The sequence below is a fragment of the Alosa pseudoharengus genome, unplaced genomic scaffold, assembly GCF_046254945.1.
Source record: "Alosa pseudoharengus isolate Yale_2024_CS ecotype anadromous, Long Island Sound unplaced genomic scaffold, YU_APseudo_1.1 YU_APseudo_1.1_scf_21, whole genome shotgun sequence".
Taxonomy (NCBI): Eukaryota; Metazoa; Chordata; class Actinopteri; order Clupeiformes; family Clupeidae; genus Alosa; species Alosa pseudoharengus.
Genome location: NW_027468674.1, coordinates 1,063,346 through 1,087,295, shown reverse-complemented (window position 1 = coordinate 1,087,295; position 23,950 = coordinate 1,063,346). Strand labels below are relative to the sequence as shown.

Sequence of the window (23,950 nt, the reverse complement as noted above, 5' to 3'; positions counted from 1 at the left end):
CAATTTAAAGTGACCTGATGAAAACCCCTTATGTTAACCATTAAGTGACTGCATTATTTTTCATCCAGCAAACGATTGAAAGGTTCACAAACATTTTATGTTTGCTTAAATTGATTGGGCTATTTTTGAAATTCGAATAAAAAACAGTTCCAGTGATCCGGATAGTATGAAGCCAAAACCCTTACCCTGACTAAGCTCTGAAATATTAATAGGTCTTTTGTTTTAGAACCCAGCCCACTAGGCCTTAATCGAAACAAAGATGCTTTGCAATGTAAAATCCGGGCAGTCTCTCTACCCTTGTACAATACGGTATTTACATACGATTTGATTCCGTGCTCTCCTTTCAGACTCCCAGTCACGTGAAGCCATCAAATGTTCTCTAAAGGCTCGCAAGTAACACAGACAATAAGACAATGTTTCTATCAAAAATTAAATCAAATAAAGCAGCAAAGGCTCCAGTGTCTCCCTTTATTTAGGCTACTCCGTTCAGATTCATTTGTTTCTTACGAAATTCAAGTATTTAGGGGAACACAAGCCAACAACTTTTTTTTTTACTTTAAAGACAAAAAGAAAGCACATATGCTAATGATGGGGTTAAAATGGCGGTGTTCAATCACGTCTCAATTATACTTATAGCACATACCCACTCTTTAAAACTACAAAATGTCTAATTTCTATGTTCCTGGTCTAAAGCTATTTCTGCAGCGAGTTTCTCTGGTCCTCCACACTGGTGATCCTGGCTGGAAGATTGGCCAACTCCGCAGGCAGTTGGCTAAACCCCTACTAACACAACAAGAGTGAGCCCAAATCATACAAAATCCAAAACAACACAATAACAGCTAACGCATCAAAATCAACGGGTAGATAGTTCACCATACTGACATAAAATCCTAAAAAAAAGAATCCACATAAACCAGATGACATTAATGTGAAATGTGAAATAAAATCATAATGACCTCTTAAATCATATTAAATAACGTTATAAACATGAACAAAATGTCAAGAATTATATAAATCCAAAACCACTGCATTTGAAGCCCCCAAAACATTCTTTCTGTTGCTGGATATCACACAACAGTGCAGCTGCTGCCTAACGGCTGCTCCACAGCTCCCTCTGCAGGAGGTAGTGAGTACTGCGCCTCAGGCCTCAGGAAGTCCAGTCTCCCGAGTGTTGGCCCACAGCTGGGTCCCTCCGCAGCATGGAGTGGACACTGGGAGAAATCACCAACGAGCGGAGACAGCAGCAGCTTCCTGGCCTTGTTTAGCAGCGTCGGCCCAGAGCCGGTGTACCCTCGTGCTCAGCGTGGCCTGCTCTCTGCATGGTCCTCTCCCACGGCACTCTGCGTCGGCCGCCACAACTCTGCGCCGCGGCTCAGGCCGCTCTCCGTCTCCATGGAGACCAGCAGACAAACACACCAAGTGAAGTCATCACTTAACAGAATACAGTACGTTTGATAATGGTGGGGTGTGTGTGTGTGTGTGTGTGTGTGTGTGTGTGTGTGTGAGAGAGACATAGACAGAGAGTCATTGATTGTGTTTCTGAGGTAACTGAGGCAAGTCCACAACCCTAACATAAGATACATAAGGAATGATCCCACGAGGTAGACAAAATTCACACACACACACACACACACACACACACACACACACACGCACACAAGCTCCAACTGCTAAAACTGAATAGACTAAGGAAATAATAATAATTTAAAAAATGGGTTTTGTATATGTATAAAATATACATATTCTTTGTCTCTCCCACTCACCTGCAAGCACGCACACACACACACATACGCGCATGCGCACGCACACACACATATGTGTGGGGATATGTGTCAAAGAGATCAAGTGAGAACGAGAGAGTGTGTGTGTGTGTGTGTGTGTGTGTGTGTGTGTATCTGAAAGTGAGCATGTATGTTCAGATAAGTATTGTGCACAAATCTACATCCTAGCATATCACAAGTTATCACACTTGAGTTTTGTGTGAGTGAGTGTGATTGTGTGTGTGTGTGTGTGTCAGAGTGAGTGAGAGACTAACCGACCGGACATTTCCCATCACACATCTTCAGTTCTGTACATGATAAATAAGCCCATCAGTCCACTCGTCTTTCATAAAACTCCGTCTCCCAGAAGTCAACTCTTCATGTCCCAAAAGTCCAATCTTCAGGCTATCATAAACTCCATTTCCCATGAATCAACTCTCCAGGCTATGCTAAACTCCATCTCCCATAAGTCCACCGGCTTTTGCGGTCCTTCATCTCTCCTCCTTTCTGGACACCTTAGAGGAATGCCACGCAGTAGACCTGAGAGAAAGAGAGAGAGAGAGAGAGAGAGAGGGAGAGAGAGAGAGGGAGGGAGAGAGAGAGGGAGAGAGAGGGAGAGAGAGAGAGAGAGGGGTGGGGGTTAAAGTCAGATCTGAGACACACACACACACCCTTTACGAAGGTCCAAAAGGCAGATCATACACACACACACACACCTTATAAAGGTCTTCAAGACAGAGTTCATTCACACACACACACACACACACACACACACACACACCTTATGAAGGTGTTGAAGGCAGAGTTTGTTCACACACACACACACACACACACACACACCTTATAAAGGTCTTGAAGACAGAGTACACACACACACACAATAGGGCTTTGACTTCGTTATTCGAATATAATTCGATTATTTTAAAAATTAAATATATTCGAACGAATTTTAGGGATCTCTTAATATTCGAACCTGTAGCCTATGGAGATAATTTCTATAAATGTATTTGGTTGTAAACGTTGTTTTCAATTCAGATTCCGAGGTTTTTTTCACGCCTGGTGAAGTAAAATCGTGAGCTCATTAGCAAGGCTATTATTGGTCATCTGGGCTCCTGTAGGTGACGTTAGCATCCTGGCTGGTTCGTGCTTAGTGAGCTCACACATAGACATAATAGACACTTATTTTAAACTTAACCTTCCTCTGATTTGAATCACCTCAGTTATAAATCAAAGCAAACAGGGAAAATAAATGGCAACACAATCATGAAAAACACTCAAATAAATAAATGTGCAGATAAGTCTGAATGAAAAGCAGCACTGGTTGAAGCCTGGAAATATTGTAAACAAACGTTAGCTTAATTTGCTAGTTTATCATAGTCTGGTTAGACTGTTCAGTTTCCCTACGTGTGTTTAAGTTTCAAATGAATACTTTTTCTCCTTGGGACAGGCCCGTTTGAGTCTTGGAAAATACTTTTCCATTTGCATCGGGATTGAGATGATTAGAACTTAACAGTCAATTTGAATGCAACAGTTTTGAACAAATTCGTGCAGCGTGCTAATAATGCTAATCGGATTTAATAGCAATTTAGCCAGTCGTCTTGCACGATTAATGTTTGGATTACATGTGCATGCTGAGGAGGGATGCGCCTGTTGAGAGGGAGAGAGAGAGAGTGCACGGGGCAAGGAGAGTCTGTGTTGAGGTAGGCCTACTTCTATCGCCTACTCTGGTAGAGTTTGACATACTACAATGCAAGATATATTTAGCCTATTTATTTATGGACAACCTAAGGCAGGAGGTGTGTGTTGCTTTTAATTATGAATGTTCTATCGAACATATTTTTTATTGATATCGATTACATGTCTATTGCGATACATATCGATATCGTTTTATCGCCCAGACCTATGCTCAATAATAACAATTTTAACACACGCATAAATACTCAGCCTTTCGTGCACGTAGTCTATTGACAGATACACTGCCCTCTGGTGGACAGAACATATAGAACTTAAGTTTGATACCAATATCGGTCTTACTGAAGACATTTAATGGTTAAAATATTATTAATACATATTTGAATATATTTGAATTTTAATATTAATAAACAAACAAACTTCGAATATGATTTTTGGGCAAAAGTCAAAGCCCTAACACACACACACACACACCTTATAAAGGTCTTGAAGGCAGAGTTCACACACACACTAGAGATGCACCGATATGGAATTTTAGGGCGATAATGATAAGCGGTATTTATTGGTTTGTTGTGGCCGACACTGATACGATAACCGATAATATTACTCTCGAAAAAAATTGTGAAAAGTGCTTTGGGGACAGCGTTTAATAAGCATCATTTTATTGCAGTAATTTTGCCTACCACCAAATGATGGACAGAACTCATAATAGTCCTCAGTGGTACAGCAGTCAACTAAATAGCTGTAGCCCTATATGTGGCTCCTTTAAGTGAACTCATCATAGTCCTCAATGGTACAGCGGTCAACAAAATAGCATTATCCTAGGCCCAAGTGTGGCTCCTTTAAGTGACCTGGACATCAGTGAGATGCCAGCGACAGTGTATGAATCGTTTGGAGTAAACAGTCAACGCAGATAAACGGCAAAGCTGGGAAAAAGCTATAGCGACACAATCAGAGTTTGTGAGGCAAACTTATGTTTAGTTTCAACTGCGCATAACAAATATAATACTAAAATTAGGGCTGTCAATCGATTAAAAAAACTAATCGAATTAATTACATACTCTGTGATTAATTAATCTAAATTAATCGCATATATAATTTTTGTTGTGAAAGTATTTTAAATATTTAAAATCAAATTAATCATTGAATAATCAGCATTAGTGACATTAAAGTTCAAAAACTCTTTTATTATTATTTTCACTGTTCAAATAATGGCCATAATAATCTATGATATGACCTAATATGCTGAGGAAATCAATTCAAAAGTGAAAGAAGTTTTTTTTTCCACATACAAGGCATTTCAGGCCACAGATATAACCTAGGGGACACAATGAAAATAAATTAACACTCCCCTGAATGTCTACACTATTTCTTTGCATTGATGTGCGACTTTAGAGTTGACAAACTCCAGTGATATGCAAATTCCTTGATGCAGACATTGCAGAGGGCTTTATTTTAATCAACACTTTATTTTTTATCAACATCAGGCCGTTTTTTAAAAGTAAATGTTCCAATCAATGATCTAGGCAGCACATTTTCTTCTCTCTCCTTCATTTTACAGTCTGATGGTCAGTGTTGGGGAGTAACGGAATACATGTACCGGCATTACGTATTCAGAATACAAATTATGAGTAACTGTATTCCGATACAGTTACAAGTTAAATAGTTGGTATTTAGAATACAGTTACATTGTTGAAATCAATGGATTACATGACTATACTTCTCTGTTTCATAAGTTTGTTCACTCTCTAAATAAATTAAAGCAACTCCATTTCCCAGAAGCTCCTGAAAGCAATCTATGATGAAATTGTTTACATGTTTAAATCCAAGCCCCGCCGTCTTGCACTAGCCTCAAAACGCAGCCAGCGCGCATTATGGACGCGTCATCGGAGACCCTGAAATGACTGTTTGCACAGCAAATTAGGAGTAAAGTAAGTGGAGATAACTTCTGTTACTGATCGTGGTTCCTGATGTCTGTTCAAAGGATATTTTCCCAAGTATTAATAGTTCAGGCTACTTCGGCCAATCGGTTACACAGTTTGCTATAAGCAATAGGCCTAAGCAACGCCTAGTTCAGACCTACAATAAAACCAATCTCTAAAATAGGCACTGCATTCTATGTTTTTTATTCTAACTTAAAATAGCTTTATGGATTATTATTTTTTCTAATTAGATCTACATTTACATTTTAAAATGAATTATATGGTGCAGCCTCTGAAGAATTATTCTTGCGAGTAGGCTAGCATATTTTAACGTTCGGTTTTTGATTGTCATTATTACGCGATCACGTTCATTTTGAGAGCACTGATATACAGTAGCCTAGATAGTGTTTACATTTACAGGTCATTTGCGTTCCACCTGTCATATTGTCATAAGTCACTTGTACTGGGTTGATGCCACCAAAAAATCTCACAGGCACACCTTAATTATAATTTCTGGCTACGCCCTTAAAGTAGCCTATTTATTTTGTTTGTTTTAATTAGCCTGATTGCCTGCTGTAGTTTTAGTGGTCACCTTGCTATTTTAAAGTTGTATCAGGTAGCTTAGTTGACTTTACATTCTCCTATGTGGGCCTAACACTTCAGCCATTTGGAACAGAAGAACACACTAGAATAGGCCTGTTTAGTAGGCCTAAGCAGGATTTGATGGCTGCATTCCTACACTTATAAAATGCAATTCAATGCAGAAGTAATCTAAGTATTCAGAATACGTTACTCAGATTGAGTAACGTAACGGAATACGTTACAGATTACATTTTTGGGCATGTATTCTGTATTCTGTAACGGAATACGTTTTGAAAGTAACCCTCCCAACACTGCTGATGGTTACTGACTAGAATGGCTCGGGGTCAAAGGTCACATGGAATCGATTAATCTGCATTATTTTTTTTTAACAGTTATTTTTTCTTAAATTAATTAATCGAAATTAAATCAGTTATTTTGACAGCCCTAACTAAAATACAACTTAGAACTACTTATCTACTCGTCCCACCTAAAGAGTTTGTTTATTTGTTTCCCCGAGTAGCGCGGTAAAGTGCAAACACACCAGCACAAGCTGGCTCTACTGTAGGTAGGCTGAGCTCCGCTCTGCTCTGCTTAGGGTTAAACGGAGGATTTCAGGATGCACAGACACAACGCAGATACATCTTGTTAGAATGCTGCAGTAGATCAGTGTAGCCAAATGGGCTTTACATACACTACTTGGGAAATTACACAAAACACACACACACACACACCTTATGAAGGTCTAGTGTAGCCAAACGGGCTTTACATACGCCTACTTGGGAAATTAGGGCTTTAAAAAAATATCGGCCCAAATTATCGGCAGGAATTCTGTTATCGGAACGATAATAATATTTTCATTTTTTCACTTATCGCCAATAATATATCGGCCGCCAATATATTGTGCATCCCTACCACACACACATACACTTTATGAAGAAGGTCTTGAAGGCAGAGATTACACACACACACACACACACCTTATTGAAGGTCTTGAAGGCAGAGTTCACACACACACACACACACACCTTATGAAGGTCTTGAAGGCGGCGCTCTGGGGGTTGATACACAGTGGAACTCTTTTCCCCTGTTGGTGCTCAGTGATGAAACGATGGATGAGCTCTAGAGAGAGAGAAAGAGAGAGAGAGAAAGAATGACAGACAGATTATTAACATGACAAAAAAATAATATTCCTGTGTGTATGTGTGTGTGTGTGTGTGTGCTTATCTGTGCATGCTTGTATCTGTGTGTGCATGTGTGTCTGCGCTTTTGTGTGTGTGTGTGTGTGCGTGTGTGTGTGTATCTGAGCGTGCATGCATGTGTGTGTATATATCAGTGTGTGTGTGTGTGTGTGTGTGCATGCGCGCTGTGCAACTTTGTGTGTGTGTGTGTGTGTGTGTATCTGTGTGTGTGTGCATGCGCGCTGTGCAACTTTGTGTGTGTGTGTGTGTATCTGTGTGTGTGTGCGTATCTGTGTGTGTGTGTACACACCTTTCCCCTGCCACACTGACAGCATGCTCTCCTCATAGCTGTGGCTAAAGGCTCATGCAGCTCTCTGTGCTTGTGTGTGTGTGTGTGTGTGTGTGTGCGTGTGTGTATCTGTGCGTGTGTGTATGTGTGTGTGTGTTTATCTGTGTGTGCGTGCGTGCGTATCTGTGTGTGTACACACCTTTCCCCTGCCACACTGACAGCATGCTCTCCTCATAGCTGTGGCTGAAAGCTCGTGCGGCGGGCGGCTCGAAGTCACGTGTGTAAACTCGGCCACTGGGCAGCGAGTAGCAGCACTGGCACATGCAGGTGTGGTAGCGCAGACGCCCCTCGTCCAGGTAGGGGTGCGACAGAGCGTCACTGCCAGAGATTCGCTTCGCCTGGAGAAAACACACACACACACACACACACACACAAACACACAAACACACACACACGCGTACGTTACACACACACACAGAATTGCAATCAAATTTCGAGGCACCTCCACCACCCGACAAATTTCTAACAACCTTTATTTTCCATTATTTCCATTATCGTATTTTCATATTAGTCACACTTTTTAAAAACCTTTATTTTCCATTAGTTTCATTATCGTATTTCAACCTTTATTTTCCATTAGTTTCATTATCGTATTTTCATATAAGTCGCACTTTTTCATAGTGCAACAAAATCTATATAATTGAACATGTTTTTAAATGTCAGTATGAATTGACATAAAGCCTACATGAAACATAACTGTCTACAGCCGCGAAAGGGCGCTCTAGGCTTGTGGAATGAGATCGAGAGCTTGGTGAACTTGGTCAGACATTTCTTCGTACTTAAGCTCAAAAGTTAAATGAGGTTCAGGGGTGGGTCACCACCAGGAAAATGTATTAAATATTGTAAAAGCACAAGTTCTGCAGTCAGAGATTAGGGCTTGCGCTATGCCTAAAACACGCATGCACACCGTAAATCCTCACGTTATGGCCGGGATTCTATTTATAGCCGGGCCTCAGATTCGAAAATAAAGGCTGGCCCTCAAATAACCTACAAGACAGGGTAATGATTGCCTACATGAAATAAAACGGGTCTTCTTAATATTTTATATTGTTGGTTGGTTTAATACTGTTGCCAGTGAGAAGTCGTTGTCCTACACTGGGTTTCCAACACGTCGCGGTCAAGCTCTTGCCGCCCCCTTCTGAGCTTGCCAGAGGCTGAAGCAGTAGCCTACTAGCCTACATTTAAACAACTCAATTGTTTAGGCCTACTTGGCTACGCAACAAGGTTTCCATTGAATAAAAGCGCCTTGTCTCGCAATAAACAGCGGGTGGTATTCCCTCTCTTTCAACTACATGACACTTAATAGTGGCATTGCAACAATGTTTACAGAGATACACTGTCAGGTTGGCTGCAAAGATTATGCAGACTGTTATGATTGACTGACACACGCAAGCACACACACATTATCGAAATCATACGCTGGACGCTTTAGGCTACAGTCTCTCTACATGGGTTTAGTTAATGATCAGGCTACAGTCTTTTTTACTTGGGTTTAGTTCAGTGTTTTAGTTTAGTGTTTAGTTCACATATACAGCATAGAGAGAGAGAGAGAGAGAGAGGACATATAAAGCATTGAGAGAGAGAGAGAGAGAGAGAGAGGACATATACAGCATTGAGAGAGAAAGAGAGAGAGAGAGAGAGAGGACATATACAGCATTGAGAGAGAGAGAGAGAGAGAGAGAGAGAGAGAGAGAGGACATATACAGCATTGAGAGAGAGAGAGAGAGAGAAAGGACATATACAGCATTGAGAGAGAGAGAGAGAGAGAGAGAGGACATATACAGCATTGAGAGAGAGAGAGAGAGAGAGAGAGAGAGAGGACATATACAGCATTGAGAGAGAGAGAGAGAGAGAGGACATATACAGCATTGAGAGACAGAGGGAGAGAGAGAGAGAGAGAGAAAGGACATATACAGCATTGAGAGAGAGAGGGAGAGAGAGAGAGGACATATACAGCATTGAGATTGAGAGAGAGAGAGAGAGAGAGAGAGAGAGAGAGAGAGAGAGAGAGAAAGGACATATACAGCATTGAGAGAGAGAGGGAGAGAGAGAGAGGACATATACAGCATTGAGATTGAGAGAGAGAGAGAGGACATATACAGCATTGAGAGAGAGAGGGAGAGAGAGAGAGGACATATACAGCATTGAGAGAGAGAGGGAGAGAGAGAGAGGACATATACAGCATTGAGAGAGAGAGGGAGAGAGAGAGAGGACATATACAGCATTGAGATTGAGAGAGAGAGAGAGAGAGAAAGGACATATACAGCATTGAGAGAGAGAGGGAGAGAGAGAGAGGACATATACAGCATTGAGAGAGAGAGGGAGAGAGAGAGAGGACATATACAGCATTGAGATTGAGAGAGAGAGAGAGAGAGGACATATACAGCATTGAGATTGAGAGAGAGAGAGAGAGAGAGAGAGAGAGAGAGGACATATACAGCATTGAGAGAGAGAGGGAGAGAGAGAGAGGACATATACAGCATTGAGAGAGAGAGGGAGAGAGAGAGAGGACATATACAGCATTGAGAGCCATTAGTTGATTTACTTGTTTTTGTGTAGGTAATACGTTGTCAAATATGTTTAAACTTAAATAAATATACCTCTTTGTATTCCTTTGTCCTGTTATTGACAAAATGTGCAACCAGATGTTCGAATAGTTCCAATATATGTGTTTTTTTTAGAGGGAATATTCAAACGTCATTTTTGAGCAATTTTGACAGCCCTACAGATGAAGCTATGAAAACCACGTGCTCCCTAGCAATGTGCTGCCTGGTAACTAATTGTTCATCTATCAGCCATGTTTTGAGATTAAAAATGATAAATAATTATCAATGTCCACAGATATGAATAATTTCATAATGATACATTTATCAGCCATATCGCCAAGCCCCTCCACACACACACTCACTCACTCACACACACTCCTGCTGTTAGAGGTTAGGGTTAGGTGAGTGTGTCTGTTCTGCAAATATCGTACTTGGATGATGGATGAGACTGCAATGAGGTTTGAGACAGCTGGGTAGGTGTGTGTGTGTGTGTTTACTCACCGGGTCAAAAACAAGCATTCGGCACAGCAGGTGAACGGCCTCATGGGTAGCAGCATCCGACAGCATATACAGCACTGAGAGAGAGGGCTACAGAGAAACAGAGAGAGGACATATACAGCATTGAGAGAGAGAGAGAGAGAGAGAGAGAGAGAGAGAGAGAGAGAGAGAGAGAGAGAGAGGACATATACAGCATTGAGAGAGAGAGAGAGAGAGAGAGGACATATACAGCATTGAGAGAGAGAGAGAGAGAGAGAGAGAGAGAGAGAGGACATATACAGCATTGAGAGAGAGAGAGAGAGAGAGAGAGGACATATACAGCACTGAGAGAGAGAGAGAGAGAGAGAGAGAGAGACATATACAGCATTGAGAGAGAGAGAGAGAGAGAGAGAGAGAGAGAGAGAGGACATATACAGCACTGAGAGAGAGAGAGAGAGAGAGAGGACATATACAGCATTGAGAGAGAGAGAGAGGACATATACAGCATTGAGAGAGGACATATACAGCATTGAGAGAGAGAGAGAGAGAGAGAGGACATATACAGCATTGAGAGAGAGAGAGAGAGGACATATACAGCATTGAGAGAGAGAGAGAGAGAGAGAGAGGACATATACAGCATTGAGAGAGAGAGAGAGAGAGGACATATACAGCATTGAGAGAGAGAGAGAGAGAGAGAGAGAGAGAGGACATATACAGCATTGAGAGAGAGAGAGAGAGAGGACATATACAGCATTGAGAGAGAGAGAGAGAGAGAGAGGACATATACAGCATTGAGAGAGAGAGAGAGGACATATACAGCATTGAGAGAGAGAGAGAGAGAGAGGACATATACAGCATTGAGAGAGAGAGAGAGAGAGCATTCATAAGCTGAGAGACTCTAGCATAACTTAATTTTATTTTGTTTCATTTATTTATATTTATATTCTTATCCCTATAGAGAATATATATATATTGTCCTGTTCTAAAGCTATGCTCATCTGTACATGTATGTACGTATGTGTACGTATATGTGTGTGTATATATTATGTTTCTGTGTTGTTATTGTTATACTGGGATATAGTGTACACTTATGTCTATGTATGTGTATATATATATATATACAGACACTTAGCTTTTCTGTGTCTTATTCCATGTTCCCTCCATACTTTGTATGACTGCTTTGGCAACACGAATGTCTTATTTGTCATGCCAATAAAGCATTTTGAATTGAATTGAATTGAATTGAAATTGAGAGAGAGAGAGAGAGAGAGAGAGAGAGAGAGAGGACATATACAGCATTGAGAGAGAGAGAGAGAGAAAGAGAGAGAGAGAGGACATATACAGCATTGAGAGAGAGAGAGAGAGAGGACATATACAGCATTGAGAGAGAGAGAGAGAGAAAGAGAGAGAGAGAGGACATATACAGCATTGAGAGAGAGAGAGAGAGAGAGAGAGAGAGAGAGGACATATACAGCATTGAGAGAGAGAGAGAGAGGACATATACAGCATTGAGAGAGAGAGAGAGAGAGAGAGAGAGAGGACATATACAGCATTGAGAGAGAGAGAGAGAGAGAGAGGACATATACAGCATTGAGAGAGAGAGAGAGAGAGAGAGAGAGAGCGTCTTCCTCCGGGTACAGAGGAAGACGCCGAACAATGCATGCAGGGCAGAATTAGGCCAATACCCCCTTATCATCAATATTCAAAAAAGAGCCCTTAAATTCTGGCAACACATTAAAATGAGCCACCCCGACTCACTCCACCATCTAGCACTTCAAAGCCAAGAGCAAAACATGGGAAGGAGCCCACTTAGCCAACTTGTCCTGAGACTCAGTGACCTCACACCATCCCACGTCACTGAGGCCCGGGACAATGTTACAGTAGCAAGAACAATTAGACCCAATTAAATTACAAACAATGAAAAGGAAAATGACATCACCTATTGGAAAGAAGTCACTAAAACACAATCTAAATTACAATGTTATTTGGCCCTAAAACGGGAATACACAATAGCTACTTACCTGAGTACACTAAAAGACCCAAAACTGAGGAAAACCATGACTATGTACAGACTCAGTGAGCACAGTCTCTCCATAGAAAAAGGCAGACACAGGCAGACCTGGCTGCCCAGAGAGGAGAGGCTATGCTCACACTGCAGCTTGGGGGCTGTGGAGACAGAGCTCCACTTCTTAACAGAATGCCCAAAATATGAGGAAATACGGACATTATTATTCAATAAATTAAATTCAACCCTCCATGAATTCCAAACCTGGACAAATGAGGCTAAATTGCCTTACATCCTCGGAGAGAATGAGGATGTGGTCATTCTGGCTTCAAAACATATACAGCATTGAGAGAGAGGGAGAGAGAGAGAGGACATATACAGCATTGAAAGAGAGAGAGAGAGAGAGGACATATACAGCATTGAGAGAGAGAGAGAGAGAGAGAGAGAGAGGACATATACAGCATTGAGAGAGAGAGGGAGAGAGAGAGCACATATACAGCATTGAGAGAGAGAGGGAGAGAGAGAGCACATATACAGCATTGAGAGAGAAAGGGAGAGAGAGAGAAAGAGGGAGGACATATACAGCATTGAGAGAGAGAGGGAGAGAGAGAGAGAGGGCTACGGAGAGAGAGAGAGAGAGAGAGAAAGACAGAATATACAGCACTGAGAGAGTGTGTGTTACTGGTTTGTGAGCTGTGAGGTGTGTGTATATGCATGTGAGTGTGTGTATGTCCACTCCATCATAGACAGAATACCAGCTGAGATCAGTTGCACTGTTTTTTTACTCAGGGCAGCAGTTTTCAGGTTGCATTTTGTGCTTAAATAATTACAAAAGGGTTCTCCAATGTTTTCTCAGTTAGCCTTTTAAAACGATATCAGATTAGTAAACAGAATATTCCTTTGGAACATTGGATGAATGGTTGCTGATAATGAGCAATGGACACTGTAAAAATGAAATCTAACCAAGTGTTATTAATCTTATAATAAGATCAAAAAATCTATTTGGTATTGTTTTTAATACCTTCAACCTTGACAGGGGCGGACATCCCCAGCTACTCCTTCTTTTCCTGCTTTTTTCTGCTCTTTTGCACTTCTGGTTGGACGCAAACTGCATTTCGTTGGCTTTGTACTTGTACTCCGAACAATGACTATAAAGTTGAATCTAATCTAATCTATTCTGTCTATAACGGAGAGGAATGAACATTTCTAAGTGTCTCCAAACTTGTGTGTGTATACCGGTTTATGAGGTCCTCCCAGGGTGTGTGTGTGTGTGTGTACTGGTTTGTGAGGTCCTCTCAGGATGTGTGTTTGTGTGTGTACCGGTATATGAGGTCCTCTCAGGGTGTGTGTGTGTGTGTGTGTGTGTGTGTGTGTGTGTGTGTGCGTACCGGTTTGTGAGGTCCTCTCAGGATGTGAGCCCTGGCTCCCTCACAGGCTGTTGCCATGGCAGAAAGGGGCGGAGTCCCCAGCAGGTCAGTGATGAGGTCCAACTGTGTTGAGAAATAAACACACACACACACGCACAAACACACACACACACACACACACACGCACAAACACACGCACAAACACACACAAACACACACATATTTTTAAAGAGGGATGGAAGCTGGACACATGAAGGACATCTCTTCCACCCCAGTGCCCCCAGCGATTGGACCCCAGTGTTGCCAAGGCTGTGCCAGAGCTTGGACCCCAGTGATGCCAAGGCCGTGCCAGTGCTTGGACCCCAGTGTTGCCAATTTAGAAACTTTGTCGCTGGATTTAGTGACTTTTGGCCATTCCTAGCGACAGAAAATTTCATCTAGCGACTAGCGACAAATTTGGTGACTTCTCGCAATGATGCCAAACTCTGTTTCGAGTGATTATACAAGTCATGGCTGGCCTATGTAGTATTAGCCCATGTTATTACACAGAAGAACATTGAACAAAGTAAAGTAGGCAACTACTTCATTCACAAGCAAAGCAAATAGTTCAAAATCGAACATACAAGTTAGAAAAACCTATAGCATTCGTTAAGGGTATGTAGTCTCAATGTTGTCAAGTTTGAAAAACCTATAGCATTCGTTTAGGGTATGTAGTCTCAAACCTATAGCATTTGTTTAGGGTATGTAGTCTCAATGTTGTCAAGTTAGAAAAACCTATAGCATTCGTTTAGGGTATGTAGCTAAATATAGCATTTGTTTAGGGTATGTAGTCTCAATGTTGTCAAGTTAGAAAAACCTATAGCATTCATTCAGGGTATGTAGCTAACTATAGCATTCGTTTAGGGTATGTAGCTAACGTTAGCATGCGTTTAGGGTATGTAGCTAACTATAGCATTCGGCATAGGGTATGTAGCTAACTATAGCATTCGGCATAGGGTATGTAGCTAACTATAGCATTCGTTTAGGGTATGTAGCCTCAAACCTATAGCATTCGTTTAGGGTATGTAGCTAACTATAGCATTCGTTTAGGGTATGTAGCCTCAAACCTATAGCATTCGTTTAGGGTATGTATCTTACTATAGCATTCGTTTAGGGTATGTAGCCTCAAACCTATAGCATTCGATTAGGGTATGTATCTAACTATAGCATTCGTTTAGGGTATGTAGCTAATTATAGCATTCGGCATAGGGTATGTAGCTAACTATAGCATTCGTTTAGGGTATGTAGCCTCAAACCTATAGCATTCGTTTAGGCTATGTAGCTAACTATAGCATTCATTTAGGGTATGTAGCTAACGTTAGCATGCGTTTAGGGTATGTAGCTAACTATAGCATTCGTTTAGGGTATGTAGCTAACTATTGCATTCGTTTAGGGTATGTAGCTGTGGAAATGACTGCTCTTCAGCCACCTGATGCTCACTCTGGTGTAGGCTGTGACAAGATAGTATACAGAAGTGTAAAGTGAAGTATATTAAATCAAATATATTGAAATTAGTAAGAGTAGGAGAAAAGCAAACAGGTGTAAAGGGGGGGGGGGTTCAACATTGATATGCAAAATAGCATCATCTAGCGCACGCACGCGTGTGTGTACCTGTTGAATGGGAATCTGTGTGTGTGTGTGTGTACCTGTTGAATGGGACTCTGTGCCTGAAATAAGATGCGTCTCCCCAGCAGCTCAGCGAAGATGCAGCCCACAGACCAGACGTCGATGGCGGGACCGTAGTGCCGACTACCCATGAGCACCTCTGGGGCCCGGTAGTACTGAGTCACCACCTCCTGCGTCATGTGCCGCGAAGGGTCCGGCTCCTCCACACGGGCCAAGCCGAAGTCACAGATCTACACGCGCACACACACGCGCACGCACGCGCATAAAATTACTATGTTAATTATGTTATTATTATTATTATTATGATGCTCACTAGGGCAATGTGTCCACTGCAAAGCAGCACTGGTGTACCACAACAACGTCAACAATCATTCAACATCTGAGCCGAAAGCATCCAGTTGTAGCCGACACATAACAATGTTAGGGATGCACGATATAACGGCGGCCGATATATTATTAGCCGATAAGTGAAAAAATGAAAATATTATTATCGGTCCGATAACAGAATTCTGGCCGATAATTTGCGCCGATAAGTCCTAATATAGGCCTACGTAAGGTCCGTCTGGCTACACTGAGCTAGACTACTTGAGCTTGGTTAGCTATACTTTTTCCTCAATATAATGTCAGCAGTGTGAATGTATTTCACCACTCTGAAAACTCACCAAAATCTGTGGATATGCGTTCATTTGGGAATCTGTGCATCTCAAAATCCTCTCATGAATGATCCGCCATTTAACCTTACCAGAGCGGAGCTCAGCCCTATCTAGAGCCGTCTTGTGCTGATGTGTTTGCACTTTACCGCGCTGGTCGGGGAAACAAATAAACAAACTCGTTAGTGGGACGAGTACATAAGTAGGCCTAGTTCTAAGTTGTGTTTTAGTATTATATTTGCATTACTTTAGCTTGGGTTTTGTATTATTACCTAGAAATATGCTAACCATTCGTGCTTCAGTTCCAGACAGGTCATCATAATAAGTTATTAAAACCTTCGGGGCTAACGCCTTTCATTTCTGCTGCAGCAGGTTGTTGCGCAACAGAGTAGACGGACATAAGATACAGTCTGAGGAGTTGCAGCTTTATTCAGTTACCCGCAGTTGAAACTAAACCTAAGTTTCCCTCACAAACTCTGATTTGGTCGCTATACTGTAGCTTATTCCAAGCTGAGCCGTTTATGAGCGTTTAGTCCTAAATGAAAACGATTCAAACTCTCTAGCCACTCAATCGCAATTCACTGACGTCAGGTTCACTTAAAGGAGCCACACATACTGTAGGACTAGGCTACTGTTATGTTGTTGACTGCCATACTATTGAGGACTATTATGAGTTCTGTCCATCATTTGGTGGTAGGTAAAATTACTGCAATAAAATTATGCTTATTAAATGCTTTCCCCAAATCACTTTTTACAATTTTTTTTCAAGAGTAATATTATCGGTTATCGTATCGGTATCGGCCACAACAATCCAATAAATATCGGTTATCGTTATCGGCCCTAAAATTCCATATCGGTGCATCTCTAAACAATGTACTAGCCTACTAGCGCTAGCTAGACCGTACGGTATTTGTAGCGGCTGCAGCCTAATGTTGTGAGTCGATATGATGTTAAAGTTGTGGAAACTGACCAATACACCAAAAAACCTCATCACACACACACTCACTTCATCTCTCTCGCACACGCACGGTGTGAGGCTAGGCTACCCCAGACATAATTATTATAGTCCTTATATAAATCCTAATCCTAAAATAACTGCATTACTTCAAGTGTCAAAGCTGCAGTTTGAGGAAATATTTGCAAAAAACTGCATTGTACTGCATAACAGCCTACTGTACTTTAATGCAGAAATGCAGTATTTTGGACATGAATAACTGCAGTATTTTGGACATGAATAACTGCAGTATTTTGGACATGAATAACTGCAGTATTTTTTTGTAAGGGAGGTTACCGGTATTTGGTAGTAATGGTAAATGTTGCAGATGCACAAATCTACATAATACAGAAATATTAATTTACTTTGAAGTGACTAGGGCTAGTGTAAAGCATGACATTTGTTGTGCATATCAATAAACTGCACTAAATAACACAACATTCTTTTTGTGCTTCTTTCCTTGATTAATCAATAAAATAATCAGTAGAATACTCCATTCCAAAAAGAATCGACAGCTGTAGCCTACATACTACACACACACAATCAAACATATATACACACCACACACACAATCAAACATACGCACACACGCACGCACGTACACACACACACACACACACACACACACACACACACAACACTAGGGGTGTCACGATTTCAATTTTATATTACATCTCAATCTCGAACTTCAAACTCCAGCATGTATGCCAAGACGCACAAACGCACGTGCTGAACTGCAACGTCAACACTCCTCTAATTTTAGGCTGCAGCCAGTTAAAATATACACATCAACCTACCGAAATCAAAGCCCCTGTTGCTACTATGAAATCAGCGGTGTGGAAGTATTTTGTCGTTCATTCACGTCAATTAACACTAACTTAGCTTACTCAACTTAACAAGTGAAAAGATGATCTAGTTACAGTCCAAAGTTACTTTAAGGCTTAAAATGCACATTGATAAGTTCATAATCCATGAACACTAACCTTGGGTCTCTTCGGAGTGTGCTGAAACAATCAAATGATCATTCTGTGTTATCATTGTCATTTCCCTATGTTCATGTCTCTGTTTAATGTTTGTTCTGTTTACCTTACAACCTCGCGGTTGGAGTGGTTTCAAAATAAAAAGCGGTTTCAAAATAAAAGCCCCCCGAAACAGAAAAGGCAAAACAGTAAATAACATATAAGGAGCGTTAATAGTAAAAAAAATCGAAAATCGAATCGAATCGTGGATTTGGATAATCGAATTGAGGATTTGGAGAATCGTGACACCCCTACACAACACACACACAATCACACAATAAAACTTACACACACACAATCAAACATATACACACCACACACACAGCACACACATACACACACAAGTATGTACCTTGAGCAGGCAGTTGCTGTTGACTAGCAGGTTTCCTGGTTTGATGTCTCTGTGTAGAATCCCTGCAGAGTGCAGATACTTCAGCCCTTAGGAAGACACAGAAAGATTACACACATACACACACACCTCTGAGTATCTGGTAGAGGAACACAGGAACACACAGACACACACACACACACACACACACACACCTCTGAGTATCTGGTAGAGGAACACACACACACACACACACCTCTGAGTATCTGGTAGAGGAACACACACACACACACACACCTCTGAGTATCTGGTAGAGGAACACACACACACACACCTCTGAGTATCTGGTAGAGGAACACACACACACACACACACACACACACCTCTGAGTATCTGGTAGAGGAACACACACACACACACACACACCTCTGAGTATCTGGTAGAGGAACACACACACACACACACAAACCTCTGAGTATCTGGTAGAGGAACACACACACACACACACACACACCTCTGAGTATCTGGTAGAGGAACACACACACACACACACCTCTGAGTATCTGGTAGAGGAACACACACACACACCTCTGAGTATCTGGTAGAGGAACACACACACACACCTCTGAGTATCTGGTAGAGGAACACACACACACACCTCTGAGTATCTGGTACAGGAACACACACACACACACCTCTGAGTATCTGGTAGAGGAACACCTTGATGTGGTCAGTAGTGAGGGCCTGTGGTGACACGATCACCTTATGAAGGTCACTCTGCATCAGCTCAGTGATGACATATCTCACCCCACAGAGTTAAGGAAAACACACACACACACAGGACTTGGGTGAAGGACACACACACACAGGACTTGGGTGAAGGACTCACACACACACACAGGACTTGGGTGAAGGACACACACACACAGGACTTGGGTGAAGGACACACACACACAGGACTTGGGTGAAGGACACACACACACACACAGTACTTGGACTTGGGTGAAGGACACACACACACACACACACAGGACTTGGACTTGGGTGAAGGATACACACACACACACAGGACTTGGGTGAAGGATACACACACACACACAGGACTTGGGTGAAGGACACACACACACACACACAGGACTTGGGTGAAGGACACACACACACACACAGGACTTGGGTGAAGGACCCACACACACACACACACAGGACTTGGGTGAAGGACACACACACACACACAGGACTTGGGTGAAGGACACACACACACACAGAGGACTTGGGTGAAGGACACACACACACACACACACAGGACTTGGGTGAAGGACACACACACACACAGGACTTGGGTGAAGGACACACACACACACACAGGACTTGGGTGAAGGACACACACAGAGGACTTGGGTGAAGGATACATTTCTTCAAAGCAGTCGATCTGTGGAGGCTGGAGGATGTCCAGCGCTGACAACACCTGCAACATCACCATGGTTACCATCATCATCATCAGGTCATTTTTATTTACACTACCAGTCAAAATTTTGGGGTCACTTAGAAATGTCCATTCCACTCCATTATAGACAGAATACCAGCTGAGATCAGTTGCATTGGTTTTTTAATCAGGGCAGCAGTTTTCAGATTACATTAAGTAAGTATAAGTATGTATACTCTTTTGATCCCGTGAGGGAAATTTGGTCTCTGCATTTATCCCAATCAGTGAGGGGTTAGGTGCCTTGCTCAAGGGCACTTCAGCCGTTCCTACTGGTCGGGGTTCGAACCGGCAACCATCCGGTTACAAGTCCGAAGCGCTAACCAGTAGGTCGCGACTGCCCCCAATTAAAGGGGGGAATGTAGAACCTCACAGTTTGATTAGACGGGGGAATGTAGAACCTCACAGTTTGATTAGACGGGGGAATGTAGAACCTCACAGTTTGATTAGACGGGGGAATGTAGAACCTCACTGGTTGATTTGACGGGGGAATGTAGAACCTCACAGTTTGATTAGACGGGGGAATGTAGAACTAGATGGGGGAATGTAGAACCTCACAGTTTGATTAGACGGGGGAATGTAGAACCTCACAGTTTGATTAGACGGGGTAATTGTAGAACCTCACTGGTGTGCATCTGTTACTGCTCTCATTTGTGTATTACATCACAATCACATGACATCACAATCACATGACATCACAATCACAAGACTTCACAATCACATGACATCACAATCACAAGACATCACAATCACATGTTCATTTAGCATTCTTTTATCCAAAGCAACTTATAATCCGTGTGTGTGTGTGTGTGTGTGTGTGTGTGTGTGTGTGTATGAAGTCATATAGAATATGTGCTAATGTATGAGTGCATACAGTGTGTGTGTGTGTGTGTGTGTGTGTATTCTGTAGTCCTCTTCGCTTAAAGCAGGCACATAACCTATCTCCTGATCCCATCCCAATCTTTCACACACACACAAACACACTTCTTACATTGTCATGTTTGAAGAAGCAGAGCATGCGCAGCTCCCTGAAGACGCGTTTGCAGGACACCAGGTTCTGGAAGACATTCGGCATCTTCTTCAACGCCACTTTACGCCCATCTCGAGGGTCCGTCACGGACCTGTGGGGACACACACACACACACACACACACACACTATCAGACGCAGAATCAACTTTGGTCTTACACCCCATCACACACAGCCTCCCCTCTCCGACAGACTCACACTCTCACATCGGGCCCATCGGCATTATCCTCCACAGCTTAAACTCACCACCTCCACATGCACACACACACACACACAGGCGTCAGACTGGGGGTAAAACCACTAGTGCTTATAGGGGACCAAGGGGAGAGGGGCCCTAGAAAAGTCTGGAATATATTTGATTCTAATAAAAGGAGGAACATGTTGAGGAACATGGGGGCCCAGGATCTTGTGCTACGCCCCTGCACACACACACTCACCAGACCACGCCGAAGGCCCCGTAGCCGATGGGTCGGTCGGGCTCCATCTCGGCGGCACTGGGCACCTCGCTGGCGGGGTTGCTGTGCGGCTGGGGGACGGCGGCTCCTCCCCCGGTGCTGCCGATGAGGGAAGCCGGGTGTCGGGGCGTGCCGGCGGGGGCAATAGGACCGCTGGTGGTGGTGGAGGCGGACTGGCCTGTCGATGTGGTACCGGGCGCGGAGGTGCTGACGCAGAAGTATTTGTGGCCTATCTCCGATCCGGGGAACAAGTTACCGCACACCGCCTGCCGGCCCGTGCCATGGAATGCCATTCCCCGGCTGATCTCGTCGGGGCCGCTCGTGGGACTTGGTTAGACTCAGATAAGACCTCCCATCAATACTATCAGCGCTCGATCCAGGGTTATTTAGGGTTTTTAGAAAGTGACACGCAGTGTAAACATGAGTCTACGCCTTCTACTGCACGCCGGCGCCCGGTGGAAGATGACAAGTCAAATGTCTGGCTTCATCCAGAAGGAGCAGAGAGGTACGGAGGAGCCATCAACAAGTCTAAAGTCGCCGGTAACGTTTACACGACTCTTCAACGGCAGAAACTAACAGTGGCCTCCGGTGGGGCTAATGTGGAGATAGTTCGTCTCAAACCACTTCCTAAATGTAAAGGGCATCAGGCTGAAGAGGAGAATGACCCAGTTCGCAGCACGGCACTGTGACTAACGTTAATTTCACCCGTCATGGCATCCAATCAACCATCAACACAAGCTACTCTGGGATCAGTTCACGCTAGCATTAACCCTTACTGAGTCAGATTAGTCTCAGGAATTTAGCAAACAAATCTAGGTTGGAAAGACGATACCAACCTGGAAAAATGTCGACCACAACAACAGCACGTATCTGATGTGAAGAAATCCTTAACGTTAGCGGACACATTAGCCGGCTAGCCTCCCGAGCCCTTTACGACTGGCAACTAACGTTAAAATCTTTGTCTGACCGTTCCAGTGGTATTTCACAAACATTGGATAGGCTTGCGTTCAATTGCAAACGCTCTGGGTAGCTATTCCATAAACAAACAACAAATTGTGTAAACTTAAATGCAGTGCACGTCTATGATGAAGTTACATTAGCTCTTTTCGAAATACTGGTCAAAGAAATTGAGAAAATGACTTAGCGTTAGCTTCCCAACTGCTGCACTGCCTACTAATGTGTACCGGCTAAGTGACCTGTATTCCCAGCTTCATACATAGCGCTGCCCGGACGCACTAACGCACACGACCACAGATCCAATGTTCCCTTAAAAAAGTCGTTAACACATGCGATGAAAGCAAAGTCCGTTTAAAAAAAACAGAATACGATGGCCAGCTAGCTGCACAGGCTAACCTGGTGCATAAAGTTGGCTAGCTTTAACGCTAGCTCGCTGGCTACCTTGCCACTAATTTCATAGCTAGCTCGCCTTGTTAACGATATGAAAGCCGAATAAAAAGTGCACTTGATGAAAACTTAAGTCGTGCTGTTATTCCATTGCGTTCCTCGTGTTTCTTCAACTGCCGTTTCCTAGACTGTTTCCCCCTCTCCCGAAATCAGCTGGTGAAATCACCGAGTGCAGCAACGCTAGGAGGGGGAGGGGGATGGAGGAGAGTCGAGCTGCAGGAGCGGGGGAGGGGAGAGCTCAGGCGCCGGTGTAAACAATGCCATGAACGGGCTCTTAACACTTCACATGCAAGTGCGACTTCCAGGAATCATACCAGATTCATTTAAAACAGTCTTTAAGCTTTCTGGGTCTCCCTGGCTCTTGCTCCATTAACAAACACATTTGTGCGTCTTAACATGACATCTTTACATTTGTGTTAAAGGGGACCTTGGCAACTATTTCAACGTAATAAACCCGTTTAGAAATCATTTGGATGGTTAAATGACCTGTTCCGGTGAAAATGGTGACTTTCCCCGCTGCGCCTAGCGTCCTCAGGCGGAAAACCAACCTTGCAACATGGAGACTACCGTCCCGGAAAGAGAAGTGGGAAACAAGAAACTGTGTTTCTTACCTTGTAACATCCACATCGTTCTGCCAAACTTATGCTAACCGTTCGCTAGCTTGTAGAAACAAATCCATGTGCTTTATCGTTACCTTTTCCCACAGTTTGAAATAGCATAATGCACAATTTCTCCAGCAGAGTCTAAAACTGTCTAAAACTGATCATCTGAAGTGCTGAATCTTGTTCTTCAGTCTATATCACCACCAAATGTGACCTATTACTATTAACTGAGACCTCTAGCTCTTGTGGCCAGTTCAGAATTACCACTGATAAATAGATCGGTCTTAGGATAATATGATTGGCATTATCAAGTTCTGTAAGAATGCAAATTCAGTAGACATCTGGTTTTAAACTCATCATTATTGGGTAACTTTAAAATTGGTTTCAACAACTTTGTTTTACTTCAAGCTTACATTGGTTGATAAGTGTTCATACTGCTGTATTAAA

General features: G+C 42.7%; 1 protein-coding gene across 1 annotated transcript; it reads right to left on the bottom strand.

Annotated features, from left to right (window-relative positions):
* Nucleotides 1-454: 454 nt before the first annotated feature.
* nlk1 (nemo-like kinase, type 1) lies at nucleotides 455-23,089 on the bottom strand. Its single transcript, XM_076297607.1, has 11 exons — nucleotides 21,480-23,089; nucleotides 21,006-21,135; nucleotides 19,944-19,999; nucleotides 19,230-19,336; nucleotides 18,559-18,644; nucleotides 15,564-15,773; nucleotides 13,900-14,001; nucleotides 10,531-10,617; nucleotides 7,623-7,821; nucleotides 6,982-7,075; nucleotides 455-2,300 (listed from the first exon to the last, which is right to left on the bottom strand). Exons 1-11 carry the CDS (start codon nucleotides 21,788-21,790, stop codon nucleotides 2,252-2,254), a joined length of 1,431 nt encoding a protein of 476 aa, XP_076153722.1. The 5' UTR covers nucleotides 21,791-23,089; the 3' UTR covers nucleotides 455-2,251.
* Between the last annotated feature and the right edge of the window lie 861 nt (nucleotides 23,090-23,950).